We start from the raw sequence: 15,297 nt of genomic DNA, 5'->3' as shown, positions 1-15,297 counted from the left end.
TTTTTCAGATCTTTAAAATTAATTATTTTCTTATTATAAAATTCCACTGAGAAGCCAATTAAGAAAGGGAACTCTGAAATATATGACTATTTTTGTCGGGAGCGAGACCAATGGCACATGAATACAGCTTTAGTTGTACCGCTTTATAAGAAATGTATAGTTTTTAAGCTCAGATGGAGAGAACTAAGTAGTGGATTGATATTCCAGCTGGCATTTCCTTTCAGGAGAAGGGGTCTCCAGGCATCCAGCCTCATCAATCTATGATCTGTGAGAATTGCAGACCAGAGGCATTTCCCACATCTTTTTTTCTAAAAATGTAACACTAAATTTTAGAATATTTTCTGCAATACAAGGGCAGTGTTGGAAACCAGGCGAGAGGCTCCCGGCTGGTTCTCCTCATTGCCCACCTGAGCATCATCCTTGACTTGCTGATTTGCTCTCTGGTGTTTTCAAACAAAGGCATTTGTACCTGTGTAACCATTGTACTCGGAGTGAGGAAGAGCACTCTTATGGCTAGTGGAGGCCTGTGTAGCATCTGAAGCCATTTCTGAGGTATCAGAGCACTGCATCAAGGGAGGTGTTACAAGGCTCTGGAAACACAATCTGTCAGGCTTCAGCATAAACAGTGGATTTTGCTGCTGGAGCAGGTTCGGGGTTGTTCCGGTGGGTTTTTTCCAAGAGGAGGTGGGATAACAGCATAAGGTGGCTCTAGGAGAAAGTGGAGATGCAAGGTAATATAGAGGGGTTTTTAGAATGTTGCTTTTTGCTCTTTCTTACCCTGTAATTTTCTCCTTAGAGAGACATGGGTGTATCCTCAGCAGCCTTCAGGCAGGAGGACTCTGGAGGCCGAGTAAGTACACTTACACTGCTTGTCTGCTACTTTGCAACATGCAACTGGAAACCCTTCCTCCAAACTGATGATCTCGACACAGTTAGTGAGGACTCAGAATAAATTGTTGTTCACCATCTACAGCAGAATTGACGTGACTATGAATTGTATAATACTTTACAATTTCCACGTGAATAAAAAAATGAAGGGAATTCATTATAACTTTGAAAGAAAGATAGACTTCTCTTATTAACCAGTGGCTATACTTTAAATTTTCCTTTTTTTTGGTCTGTAATCTGTCTGAAGCAAACATTGGCAAGATAAAATATCAAATTTTGGGGTGCTCTTACCACATTTCTGCTCTGAATTTTGGTGAGAGTCAGGGGAGGTTTGTATTCTGTTCAGAAACGCTGCCAAGGCTTTATCACGGGACCTTAGGAAAGTTGTTTAATTCTTTATCCTTTAGGACAGGCTTGTTCTTACCTAACTTTAAGGGTGTGCTACAGGTATCAGAGGTCAGCTGTAGATATCTTTCTCTCTTGATGATAGAAGGAACCAAAATTACAATCTTCAGGCTAGATGAAAAGTTTTACATAATGAAAGTCATGTAAGATGTGTCCCATTATTTACTTTCTGTTTACGAGGACCGGAGGATGATTTGATAGAGCTTGACTGAATGCTCTGCAATATTTAGAAGTTGCTATGAAACAGAAGCAGCGCTGAAATATTTTCTTTTGGGGGTTTTCTCTCTTGTTGTTTTCCAAACAGAACTCAAAACTTTTGGAGAGTCTCCCCTTGAGAGCAGTTGGCATCAACAAGGCCTTAGGAGGTTTTAAAACAGAGAGAAATTCAATCGAAGAGCTGAAAGCTGCCACATCTCACACTAAGAAGGAATTTTTTTTCATCAAAGAGTTGTTGTTTGAAAGGAATGGAGTTTGTCAAATAAGCACTTACATTTTTCTGAGCTTCCACTGAGGACTAACAATTTTCAGCTGAGCTCAGATTCTCTAGAAGCTCCTTTGGAAGCCTTTACTCAGAGCAACAAACTGCAATTTTACATTTTTTCCCAGTTAGTGCCCCTTTCTTCTGGATTGCAAAGCAGGTTCTGAACGCTCTCCCAGACTGGCCCATTTCCCCACTCAGGAGCTCTCTGCTAATTTACACCACAACAGAAAGTTACCATAAACACGAAGCACTACAGTGACCTTTTTAACAGTCTGATATTTTACACAGGGTTTTTTCTATTATTACTCAAATTGAATGAAAGGCTCCATTTTTCCTGACAGAATTACCTTTCTGGAAAATAGCAGCTGGTGCCAAGAACTGAATGGCATTTCCCATAAAGGTGATTGGCCCCTACTGCATTGTGTAATGTGTGTCTCTATTTTAAGACATTTAACATTGGGTTTTCTATTCTCCCTGCAGAGAAGAAGAGCTTTTATATTTAGCTTTCATTGAGGATGTAACAAATGATATTCTGAGCCTCGGGCTGTTTTCTAACAGGTAGGTTATGGTTGTTTTCAAATTTGTAATGCTGTGTCAGGAACACATGGACTCTAAGAAAGGGAAGTAGTGTTCAGTAATCATTTCTTTGACTTTATGAGTATAGATACACCATTACCTCTTGCTTTTGTGTTGTTCCCTTTTCTTTTTTGCATTCTGTAAGAAAGGAGAGCTAGGAAAGACCTGTGGGTCTTTGATCTGCTGCTGTGTGCCATGTTAGAAAATGACCTGCAGCCCTGGGTGGAGGAACACTAAGAAGAAATCATTTTACTCTGCAGCATCTGTTTTGATAATAAACCAAGTTACTAATCTTTCACACGACTGATGCTCCATCTCCCTTCTGTCCTTCTTCCTGTTTTACTATGAATTCAGTCTTCAAGACGGGCTGTCAGGATGACATACTGTTTCAGATGAGGGTTCATCAGTTGCTACATCAGATTTTTTATCAATAATTAAACAATAAGTTATGATACAATTAACGTATTTGAGTAGTGCTCCCATCTTCCATATCACTTCCTTCTGATAAAGAACTCTGGTTGTAGCAAAAAAAACCCTGCAGTATTTCTGATACAGAATTTTAACCCATTTTTGTAATTCCATTTTCAAGGCAGTCTAATTTCAGCATAAAATTCTGATCTTTCTTTGGACTGATAATGTTCCCACCTGATTTTCTACTCTGGGCACTCTTCTTCATTTGTTTGGTTTTTTGTTTTTTTTTCCTCATGTCAAGGATGTTTAAACAGCTGAATCTAAAACTTAACCTTTGAGAAATTCCAAGAGCAGTCCCCCACTGGTTCCTTTTTACAGTAATGGTGTCTTACCTTAAAATCCTTTTTGCACTAATTTATTTTCTTTTTCCCCCAATAATTTCTCATGTAAACTAGATTAAATTCATTTACCTTCTGGAAATTGTTCCAGTGACTGTGTACCTCAGTTGTCCCAGAAAGCTTCCTCTGTACTGAGATTTTTTTCTCATCCTGCTTGAGCAATGGAAGAGACCTCTTGGAACTAAAGGCTTTTCTCTGAAGCTGGATTTTATTCCTTCCCTTTATTTACACTTGTGTTTATCAGCCACAGAGGTGCAGCTGAGAGGTTTGGGGTATTTCAGCCATTAGATTGGTGTCTGGTGGGTACTGACTCTGGCCACCCCTCTTGGTGAGACAGCACCATTGAAACAATCCTCGTGGTCCCTTTCAAACTGAAAACCTAAGGTCATTAATTTATATAGATCTGTTAAAAGTTGGTTTTCTTCCTGTAAAGTCATTTAATTGTTCCTTTGTAGAGTGCTGGAAGAACTGTTTGAGTGTCACATACAGGAAAACAAGAAGCGTTTGGATGAGGTAGGTCTCCCTCTGCATCCGCCTTCAGCGGCGTTCCCCAGGCTGCTCGGTGGGGAGCAGCTCTCTAGAAATGAGATCTGCAGCCTCCTGATCTGCTGTGACCCATGAGTCACAGGTAGGGACAACAGTCACCTCAGTTTGGTGAGGCTTGCTGTAGAACTTAGTCACCCCATGGTGAGCAGCCTCCCTTTCCTTACCTCAGAGTGAAGCCCCAAATTCTGGGCAGATGGGGGTCATGGTGCTGGAGGTGTCATCCTCTTCTTCCTTCATCCCCTTAGGGCAAAATGCGGCACGTGCTGGATGTGCTGAAAGCAGAGCTGGGCTGCAGCCCGGGCAGCGCTGTGGAGCAAGTCCACCCAGGCTGGGACACCTTGGGCTCGCTGGATCTGCAAGAGTTTGACACAATGGAAGAGCTTGAGTTTCCCAGGACAAGTCAGGGGCAAAGAAAAGCTACAAAAAGTGAAGAATTCTTTGAGACCATGGAATTACCATTAAAGGAACCAAGCAATTGTGAATCCCCAGCGTGCGGGGAAAGTTCAAAGGAGACACACAACGAGGATGACTTTTTAGAAGGTGTCACTCAAATGACACATGCAGGGACAGAGGCTCACTCTGGTGTGAAAGCTGAAGAAGAGCCAGACACTTCACCCTCGCGTGAAGCAACTTTAAACTTGATTACCTTTGACAGTGACTCAGAAGCCAACAGGGAACTTGATGACCTTGAAGAAAGCTTTGCAGAGGCCCTTCAGATCTCACGTGACTATTCATAATAGGAGCCAAAATACAGCTGGTAAAATAGGGCCAGAGGCAGTTCTGTGGAGAACTGCCATTCGTTAAATAGTAGGAAATTATTTGTTTTATTTTCAGTTTATTTCTGTTTAAACACTACTCGAGTCTCTCTAGCAGGGTATTATTAATTGGGCATTAATTAATCTCTGTAGTAATGTAGATTGTAAAGGATAAAATTTCAGTTACCAAATATTGTATATTTTGCCTATATTTGTATAACTCAGAACTGACTTTTAAGAATATTGAAATAGATGTATATTTTTAGAAAGCTGCAATAGTATGTTATGAAATATTTATTGTTTTCTATTTATATTGAATAAATTAATTGGTAACACATTGCTGGTGCAGTTGTGGTCCTGCTATAAAGATCCAAGATATTTTTTTTTTAGCCTGCCAGAATTCAATGTATCCATCTCAAAACGTGGTATAGTCCATACCTGGAGAGTGGGGATGGAACTGTTTGTCCATCCTGGAAGAAGGCAACATTTTTTTCCTTTCTTAGTGTTCAGTCCATTTTTTGATGTTCAATCCCATCGAGGCAGGAAGTTCTTCTAATCAGTTGGGTTTTTTGGCTTTTACAATGCCTGTAGAACATAAGAAACAAACCTTTTCCATGCATTACCTTGGGTGGAATAAGGAATGAGTGTGGACGGGTAACTTGCCGAAAATAAGGATCTTTTGGTAACCTCCTGCCAACTTCCCTGCCCGACAAGGACATTGATCTCCAGCTGCTGCATGTGGCAGCTCTTGAGCTGTTCAAAACACAGCTCATTTGTTTGTTTTATACCCAGCTCTTGAGCTGTTGCACAAAATCAGCCCCAATTTCTGTGTGTAATCAGTACAGCTGGTACCTGGCACCCGCGTTACTGCAGAAGGAGCTCAGTTCTCTTGCTGCAGATGAGGAACTGTGAGAAGCCTCAGGAACCAGACAAACCCTGTCCCCAAATACTTCTTAGGGCTGGTCTTAATCTACTTCCTCTGAGGAGAAACCCAAGTGGTTACAATTTGTCCTGGTTTGGGCTGGGATGGCCACAAAATCAATGACAGATGCTCTCTTTAACCTTTTTGCCTTCCTAGAAGAGAAGGAAGAGAGAATAAGGGAGAGACTTATGGGCTGGAAAGAAAACTAAAACTACTTTAATGAAATATTAATAATTAAAGGAAAATATAATAATATTTTTTTAAAAAGAAAATAATATACATATATACACAATAAATAAAAACCAGTATTGAGCTCCCAGGATGATGGTCACGTCCCCAGCAGGCACTGGGAAAATTCCAGATGGGAATTGGTGATGGATGGGAACTGGAATCCAGTACTGAATTCAGAAATGCCTGGATTGGGATCAAAGGCAAACAGAGTCTTCCACAAATACTCATAGGCCACTGCTCACTTCTGAAGCATAAACTTTTTGGGGGGGAGGAAAAAAAAAAAAAAGAAATCTCAAAAAATCATCTCAAGAAGGCCAATCAAACAGAAGGGACATTTCTGGCACTGCGCTGCAGGAGAGAAGATAATTCCCCAAAAAAGCAAAAGGCACTTTCCTGGCTGCCTTGGCCACCATAATCAATAACACCCATTGCCCGTGACAGCAGAGGAGGGTTTATTTTCGCCGTGTCCACGCGGCTGGGCCAGGGGCACTTGCTGTTCATCTCCCACTGCCTCCTGAATCCGGCTGCAGGTCCAGGGCTCTGGCTCGCTGAGGAGTGGGTAAGATAATGTGAGGACCTTACATCCCTCTGTCAGAGCCTGGCTCGTTGAGAAGGCCTCCATCACACGTGATCAAAGCCCTTCTCCTCCCCAAGGAAATGCCACCTCTGTTCCTGACCCCACAGAACTGCAGGGCAGGAGGCATCAAGGGAACTGTTGTTTCTGTGGGATGAGTAATTTCACCACAGAGGGACTGGTTAGGAAACAACCTGTTTGCTCCTCAGCCAGGACTTCACCCACTCCTGGGGCCTGAGTTCTCCAACCTGGGTCAATAATGGAATTTAGGGGGGTTTTCCCCCTCCCTATCACTCCACTTGCACGTCATAAAAAAATAACACTCAGCGAACTTTGGCTCGTGGTCAACATGAGTCTGATTAAAGATTAATAAGAATTTCACATTTAAATACCACAAATAAAACCACCTAACCACCCCAGCAGTGAAAGTGGGCATGACATCACCTCAGAAAGGTGCAAATAACGACACACTCATTTCCTGTAGTATGAGTAACACCAAAATAGACAAAACCAGTTCCTTGACCATATTTGCTGTTGATGAGCTGTCTGAACGTCAAGGACATTTTTTGTGGGTAGATGGAACTAAAAAGAGTAAGTGCTCTCATTAAAGCCAACCTTTCACAACGAACACGTCCGCCTGCTTGAACCATGTGAACATTTCTTGGACCCAGAGTGGGAAAGAACCAGAAGATCCCACGCTCCAGTATCCCACCAGCTGGAGCACTCAGTTCTCATTGAACAGCCACTCCCCACCAGCTACTGGGGGAAGAACATTCCAGAGAAACATTATCTATATAAAAAAAATCAATCAGTTTATCTACAGACCACAGAATCATAGAATTGTCTAGGTTGGAAGGGACCGTTAAGATCATCTAGTCCAACCACCATCCTAACTCTGATAAGAACCCATCACTAACACACGTCACTAAGCACTATGTCAGCCCGTCTTTTGAACACCTCCAGGGATGGTGCCTCAACCCCTTCCCTGGGCAGCCCATTCCAAGGCTTAATAACCCTTTCACCATAAAAATTTTTCCTAATATCCAATCTGAACCTCCCCTGGTGCAACTTGAGGCCATTTCCTCTTCTCCCAAGTCACAGGCGATGGGAGAAGAGACCGACCCCCGCCTCTATACACCCTCCTTTCCGGGAGTTGGAGAGAGAGATAAAGACCCAAAAGCAAATTCAGGCTTATCCAGGGCTTAAAACTTTCTCCCTTTTATTCACATTTACCTTAAGGTGGTGGCTCAAACAGCAGTTGTTTAAGCAGCTGCTACACAAGCCTGACCCACAGCACTGATGACATTAATCAACGGTGAGAGCTCCGGGGTTGTTCCTGAGAGGTTTTTTGGTTTGGGGTTCGGTGGTTGGGTTTTGTTTCACCTTTTACTTGGTGACATACTCGGGTCTCAGCACAAGCAACAGCAGAACAAGGTAGTTATGACACCATCACAAATCCAGGTGCTTCAGAAGTCCCAGTCTCTGGAGCAGTCAGCAGCTGTGATCTGCAATGGAAAGGCTTATTTCTGCCCGATTTATGGAGGCAACGAGCACACGTGTCATAACAGCAGCAGTGTCTCCTTCAAAGGAGACAAAAGGCAGCTGTTGCTACTTTGCTCTCTAACAAACCAGTCTCTTCTCTTTAAAGCTACAGTTTTGCCATCACTGCTCTTGTTTTCACAGGTAGGATTCTGTTTATTTACAAAGCAAAGTGGGGCTTTTGGTCACGTGAAGTAAAGATTAACGTGATGAAAGAAAAAGGTGCTTGGATGTCTTAGGGCTGCCCACAAAACAAAACCCCGCAGGCAAAACACAAGCTGTCATTTATCCCTGATTGACCCTGTGTCTAAGACAACTACACATCTTTCACTTACCTGCAGAATGACTCCAGGGTCCTGTTTCTCTGTGTCTCTGTACATTTTCACACCATCTATAGCCACACAAGAGTAGCTGTAGAACGATGCAGCTCAACTGGTAACGTTCCCTAATTCAAGCAGAAATGGCTCCATCAGACAGGGGGGAAAAAGGGGGCTACTTTTTTTCTCAGCGCACCATCTATAGCCACACAAGAGTAGCTGTAGAAGGATGCAGCTCAACTGATAACATTCCCTAATTCAAGCAGAAATGACTCCATCAGACAGGGGGGAAAAAAGGGGGCTACTTTTTTTCTCAGCAATGATCTGTGCGAGGAGAATGAACAAGAGCACTGAAGCCTCAACATAAATACAAATGAGGTCCAGGAATTTCATTTGTAGCACCTAATGCAGAGTGTTTTGACGCAGTGAGAGCACAGCTCCTAACCAGCACGCCCAACCCACAGCCTTCAGCACCAGCAAAAGGCAGCATCGCTGGGCCACAAACTGAGGGAAGATCAAAAGATATTTTAGAGCTCCCACAATTTTTCCACCTTTGTAGCATTTGTATTTGAGTATTTGAGACCTAAAAATTAATGGAAAGGGGGAAACCCACAAAACTGTAACTTGGGGTGTACTTCAGGGAGCTACGGGAAACTCCAGCATCCCACTGTAGCTTTTTGGCCACCCAAGGCAGGAGCACAGGCTGCCCAGCACAGGGAACTGCCAATGCAGGATGTCCCCAGAGGCACCAAACCTTTCATAGAATCATATGGGGTTGGAAGGGACCTCTGGAGATCATCTAGTCCAACCCCCCTGACAGAGGGGGTCTACCCAGAGCAGGTTGCACAGGAACATGTCCAGGTGGGTTTTGATTGTCTCCAGAGAAGGAGACTCCACCACCTCCCTGGGCAGCCTGTTCCAGGGCTCTACCACTCTCACAATAAAGAAGTTCCTCCTCATGTTTAGGTGGAACTTCTTATACTCAAATTTGTGCCCATTTCCTCTTGTCCTGTCACTGAGCACCACTGAGAAAAGACCAGCCCCATCCTCCTGACACCCTCCCTTTAAGTATTTGTACACATTAATTAGATCTCCCCTCAGCCTTCTCTTCTCTAGACTAAAAATACCCAAGTCCCTCAGCCTCTCCTTGTAGGAGAGATGCTCCAGGCCCTTACTCATCTTTGTGGCCCTTTGCTGTACCCTCTCCAGCAGTTCCCTGTCCTTCTGGGACTGGGGAGCCCAGCCCTTTCTCTCTGGCACTTCCCAGGCACTTCACCCCCTGTTCTCATGACTCAGGAGCTAACATCTGGTATGAACACGGGTTACAAGGAACAGAACCAGTTGTTTAAATAAAAACAACTTCTCACCCTCCAAAACAACTGAACAGATGCCCGCCAGCAGCCCAACCTTCCTCCTTCCTTTATGCATAGTGAAACCCTCTTCATTCAGAAACAACCACCTTCGGTTTCTATTCCAAGCAGCAAAGCCAGCGACATGCAAACAGGTGAGCGGTGAATTAATCCACTGCACCAGCCTGGGGCACCACCAGTCAAGGGATTCCATTTCAAAGCCTGAGGCAGGTCGTGGGCCAGCAGAAGCTGAGCATGTCACAGGGATAAAGCATCCCTGGGAAGGGAAAGAAGAATCAGCAGCTATCGCTGGCGTGACAAATCATCAGCTGCCCTGCAGAGCACCCGCAGCTCAACCACCTTCAGGAAAACATAGGAGGAACTCTAGGACATCAGGCAGTCCACAAGCAGCAACAAGAAGAGTTATCTCAAATGAAGGGAACTAAAACTGAGAGTGCTGTGACACTGTTCTCTGCAGAAAGCCTCCAGAGAAGCCGGGCTCCCTCTTCAGGTCTCCTAAAAGGACCAATCCTTTTAGCTCATCCACTAAGCTAATGCCAGCAGCCAGAGAAGTGTGTCACAGAATCACAGAATCTTCTAGGTTGGAAGGGACCTTAAAGATCATCTTGTCCAACCGTCAACCTAACTGACAAAAATAGACACCCACACAACAAACAAGGAGCATCATCACTAAACCATCCCTCCCAGCACTTCATCAACCCATCTTTTGAACACCTCCAGGGATGGTGCCTCAACCACCTCCCTGGGCAGCCCATTCCAATGTCTGTTCCAGTGTCCCCCACACCCAGGTGACAACATACAAAAGCTACATTCGCATTCATCTTTTAAATTGTGAGACTGGCCTGAAAAAGGTGTGGGGTCCCAATCCAGCACCATGTTTTTGGGCTGCAGGAAGGCCAGAGGTGCCAAACACCCATCCCCACGGGGCCCTCCCTGCTCCCCTAGATCCCAGGCTTCGGCACACACCATCTCCTCCCCAAGTCCCACCCAGTCCGACCGCACCGGGGGAATGAAATTAGACCTTGAGAAGGACAAGTAAAGGCTACATAAATGGAGTAGGGAGGCACATGAAACTTGAGAGAGAGAGAGAAACTCGAAGAGGGCCTCAGCCTGGCAGGCCACAGGGCTACGCCGTCCCTTCCTCAGCGAGGACGGGCAGCGTGATCCGCAGCACGAGGCGCAGAGCTCTCCGCAGGTATCCCAAGAATGCAGTGAGCCCCTAGGACTCCCCTTACAGTATGTGGGCGAGGGCAGCAGCGTGCCTCGCAGCTCACAGCAGCCACAGCCTCCAGGAGATGAGTAACAGGACTAGGAGGTGACCCCAGCCCTTCCCAGCTATCTGTTTCTCTGGCCCATCAGCACGCTCGCATGCCAAACCAGAAGCGGAGCGACGTGTCAAAGGCCATCAGCTCTCCTGTCAGCCTGAGAATTCCTTGCAGGACCTCGGAGGTGGAGCCTCTCCAACCAGAAATCCAGCTCAGAGGCATCTGGCACCCTGCTTTTTCCTGACGTTTGACACAAGCAAGACCAGAGATGATACGGATAGTGTGGGTTTGGGAGCTGGCTATGAGGCTTCCCAAATGCTGGGAACAACCATCTCAGATAACAGTGGATTGCCAGAGAAAGACAGAAGAGCTCCTCGAGCTCTCAGCTCGGTTGCTCCTGCCCCAGAAACAAACTTGCATGGTGAGTCCTCCCATCCCACCTTGGAAGTCTTAAGCCTTACCTATGTTTAAGCTGAAAGCCCCTGTGTGTTTTCACTGTAGCCTTCCATAGTGTGTGTTTTCTCCATGGCTGGTCCTCAATACTTGAGCTTCTCAGAGCCTCCGTTCAGTTCACCTCATGGTGCAATCAGATCTCTGCAAAGGGTTCCTGGGCACAACCAGCTTCTTGCTGTCTAGTCCTTGACCTGCAGAAGCCACTGATAGGTGAGAGGACACCCCTGCCATAAAGCACCATGACACAGTCTCAGGCACACTCCGGTAACAAAGCGACGGGGCAGGTGAGGAATGGGATGTTCAGCTCACGGCCGAAGGTAACATCACAGGTATCAGGACAATTCAGGCTGTAGTTTTAGTGCAGCATTTCTGGTCTCTTTCAACAGAGAATGTAAATCAGCCTCAGTTCTGCTTATTTGTCATAGAATCATAGAATTGTCCAGGTTGGAAGGGACTTTTAAGATCATGTAGTCCAACCATCAACCTAACCCTGGTAAGAAACCATCACTAGACCATGTCACTAAGCTCTATGTCAACCCGACCATTGTGCAGAGTGATAACGCTGACCTGTCCTGAAAACAGGCTCAAATGGAGCATTTTGTTTCCACCTCAATGGCATAAATGCACTGAAAGTGTGTAACTCCCCTTGGAACCCCTCCTAACTAACACCAGGGCACTAAATCAAAACTGCTCTGCCTACAGGGATTGCACACCCTCAACAATGCTCCTCATCTTAGGTAGACTGGTTTTTTTCCATAGTGCATCAAGGCTACCATATCTAATACTTGTTGTTTGCATTCCTACTGCTGATTCTGATTGAGGTGGTCATGGAACAGCTCCTTCCACCCTTTAAAACTTATGAAGAACTTGAGAAGATGACAAATCTTCCATCAACCAGCTACATTTGTTTCTATTTTTGGTGAAGAATTGCACTTTCCTCCTCTTTACTAATTACACTTGGACCCTGACTAGTGGCATAGCACAGTGTTTCCCCTCCCCTTATGAAGGAGAAAACAGATGAGCACAGGCTACAGGAACCCGTGGACTTGAGCAAGAGTCAGAGAGCATCTACAGAAGGGATCATTTTAGGGAAAGGCTGAAAGAGCCATTCAGCAGGACAGAGGGAGAAAGGATCTCCTCCCAGCACCCTGGGAGGAACAAGTCCTTGGGCCCAGTGTCCCAGGGGGATATTTCACCATCACAAGTGGGATCAGCAGCCAACTCTCTCCGGCTGAGCCTGTGTTGTGTGTGCTTTTCTACCTCATTGCTCTGGAGCTGTTGGTCAGGAACTGAATGGAACCCCCAAGTTTTGATAGACTTGGTTCTTGTCTATACACATCTCCTTTTCAAGCCAGAAGTCACCCCCAAAGAAAATCTAATCAGATTTACTGATTATTATAGCTGGCCTGCCACTGCAAAATAGCTTTCAGGACTACAAGAATTGGGAAATAAAAATAATGTCATATTTTTAGTGTGTCAGTTAAAGGATGGCTTAAAAAGGAAAATTGAGGCAATTCCCTAAGATTTATAGTTTCATATTAAATTGCTTCTCCTAACTCAGGGAGAGAAATAAACACTTGGTGACCAATGGAATTTAAAGTGAGAGAGACCTGCAGCTCCTGGTCTTCAGGAGACAAATTTTTGAAATATAGAGTGAGCACTTGCTATTTCTGGATGCTCAGAGACACTCAGTTCAGAACAAAGGAATTTATTCCTATACTGCTGTGGTGCAGGAAACTCAATAAACGCTGACAAATCTGCTAAAATAATATCTTCCACATTATCAAACTAAACCCAAACTATTTTCTAATGTCCTGAAGGCTTTTGCTAAAGATTTTGTCAATGGAAGGGCATTTTCAGCTTCAATTGGTCGTGCCTGGTCTTCAGGAGACAAATTTTTGAAATATAGAGCGAGCACTTGCTATTTCTGGATGCTCAGAGACACTCAGTTCAGAACAAAGGAATTTATTCCTATACTGCCGTGGTGCAGGAAACTCAATAAACGCTGACAAATCTGCTCAAATAATATCTTCCACATTATCAAACCAAAACCAAACTATTTTCTAATGTCCCGAAGGCTTTTGCTAAAGATTTTGTCAATGGAAGGGCATTTTCAGCTTCAAATCAGTCGTGACTAGCAGAGCATGCAGCAGGCAGAAGAAATCAGATACAGCCACATGCACAAAGCATGCGGTTCCTTCAGACCACTGATTATCAGTATTAGCTGGGCTTGACAGGGGCTTTCTCCAGAGGTACTCAACACCACTGAAAATTCTTCATTCGCCTCTGGGTATGATAATTCAGGGTCTGTTCGTGGAAGGATTTGATGTCCTTCTAACCTTACGTAAGGCACATGATTGTCATTTTAGAAATGGTTAATAATAACAATAATCTGAACCTCATCTGCGAACCCTCCAAAGGCTTTTCGGGTTGGTTGGTTTATTACAGCAGATATTTCAAATCCATAGAATAAGCAGGGCAGCAAAAAATACCGGTTTGATATGTTGGGTATGGCAGGTGTTTGGTTTAAAGTTCGGTGGCATCTGAAAGATTGTCCTGCAGATCTGTTTGGGAGATGTGGTGACTGATCAGAAATGGGATGGAATTTTTCTAAGCTCTACCATTTCTAACTCCCACATCTATGTTGTGTAAGCAGAGAGCCCGAGAACACATAATAACAATAATCTGAACCTCATCTGCGAGCCCTCCAAAGTCTTTTCTGGTTGTTTGGTTTATTACAGCAGATATTTCAAATCCATAGAATAAGCAGGGCAGCAAAAAATACGGGTTTGATATGTTGGGTATGGCAGGTGTTTGGTTTAAAGTTCGGTGGCATCTGAAAGATTGTCCTGCAGATCTGTTTGGGAGATGTGGTGACTGATCAGAAATGGGATGGAATTTTTCTAAGCTCTACCATTTCTAACTCCCACATCTATGTTGTGTAAGCAGAGAGCCCGAGAACACGCATGTGCCCTGAAGTCCTTGCTTCAGAAAAGCTCCCCCAAAACACCATGAAATCGAATGTTAAGTGCCTTCAACCCTGAGCAGCGGGTTTGATATGTTGGGTATGGCAGGTGTTTGGTTTAAAGTTCGGTGGCATCTGAAAGATTGTCCTGCAGATCTGTTTGGGAGATGTGGTGACTGATCAGAAATGGGATGGAATTTTTCTAAGCTCTACCATTTCTAACTCCCACATCTATGTTGTGTAAGCAGAGAGCCCGAGAACACGCATGTGCCCTGAAGTCCTTGCTTCAGAAAAGCTCCCCCAAAACACCATGAAATCGAATGTTAAGTGCCTTCAACCCTGAGCACCTCAAAGATAAAGCTGTTTTGTGGTAAAATAGTCCTAGGCTCACCCATTGCCTACTTACGCTTGGTCTTTCTTTGAATTAATGAGACCAGTTTAAAGCAATTGTAATAACAGAACTAGCTCGTAAGTATCAGAACCACCATTCCCCTAAGAGTTATGTTCCACTGGAGCCACACAAGTGTCATCACTCAAACACAAGTGCCAGTGGCAGAAGGTTGAACTTGCCCAAGAGCCAGACTGAGCCAAGGGGATACACAGAGATACCGAGGAACTCATGAAGTTCAGCTCTGAGGAGCATTCACCCATCACCCCGTCCTCACCCACCTCCTGCAACACCATTCTCCTGTCAGCACCTGGATAAGTGATGTTCCCATCATACTCGCAGACTGTGATCATCCACCAGCAGTTCTTGGGCTGCAGGAGGGAAACTGGCAACATCTCTGTGGCACTGGGCACCTTCTGTCTTCACGCGGAGTCCAGCCTTTCACAGGGGATGCTCATAAAGACAGTGGAGAGAGAGAGAACACACATTTATATGCTGTCATTTCTCTGTGGCACTGGGCACCTTCTGTCTTCACGCAGAGTCCAGCCTTTCAGGGGATGCTCATAAAGACAATGGAGAGAGAAAGAACACACATTTATATGCTGCCATGGACTCCAGGGGGAAAAGGAATGGGCATAAAATACAAAAAAAATTACTAGGTGAGGAGCCTCTCTCATCAGCTCCCCCAGGTTTCTCTTGTAGGAAGTCCTGGAGCTCTTGCCCAAGAAAGCTGCTGGCTGGCTGTGCCAAATCCAGAACTCAAGCCTCTTCTCCATCAGCCAGCTCTGGCCACCAGAAGGCTCTAAGAGGGAT

General features: G+C 44.7%; 1 protein-coding gene and 1 long non-coding RNA gene across 3 annotated transcripts in view; one reads left to right on the top strand and one right to left on the bottom strand.

Annotated features, from left to right (window-relative positions):
* The window catches only part of SPATA7 (spermatogenesis associated 7), a 26,803-nt gene extending 22,015 nt beyond the window's left edge, over positions 1-4,788 (top strand). For both annotated transcript variants that reach the window (XM_014947076.1, XM_014947075.1), the window contains exons 8-11: positions 797-850; positions 2,255-2,332; positions 3,615-3,672; positions 3,951-4,788. In XM_014947076.1, coding sequence (XP_014802562.1) covers positions 797-850; positions 2,255-2,332; positions 3,615-3,672; positions 3,951-4,442 — 682 coding nt within the window. In that variant the 3' untranslated portion in view covers positions 4,443-4,788. The remainder of the gene's footprint in view (positions 1-796; positions 851-2,254; positions 2,333-3,614; positions 3,673-3,950) is intronic.
* LOC106890938 overlaps positions 1-15,297 on the bottom strand; it is an 18,164-nt gene extending 2,867 nt beyond the window's left edge. The window contains exons 1-8 of the long non-coding RNA XR_001412600.1: positions 15,141-15,297; positions 14,766-14,937; positions 11,140-11,322; positions 8,062-8,171; positions 7,421-7,692; positions 5,313-5,534; positions 4,899-5,045; positions 3,870-4,058 (exon numbers count right to left, since the gene is read on the bottom strand). This is a non-coding gene — a long non-coding RNA (uncharacterized LOC106890938). The remainder of the gene's footprint in view (positions 1-3,869; positions 4,059-4,898; positions 5,046-5,312; positions 5,535-7,420; positions 7,693-8,061; positions 8,172-11,139; positions 11,323-14,765; positions 14,938-15,140) is intronic.

This window comes from Calidris pugnax, unplaced genomic scaffold (genome assembly GCF_001431845.1).
Source record: "Calidris pugnax isolate Ruff unplaced genomic scaffold, ASM143184v1 scaffold127, whole genome shotgun sequence".
In the NCBI taxonomy this organism is placed as follows: domain Eukaryota; kingdom Metazoa; phylum Chordata; class Aves; order Charadriiformes; family Scolopacidae; genus Calidris; species Calidris pugnax.
This window is presented reverse-complemented; position numbering and strand designations above follow the sequence as displayed.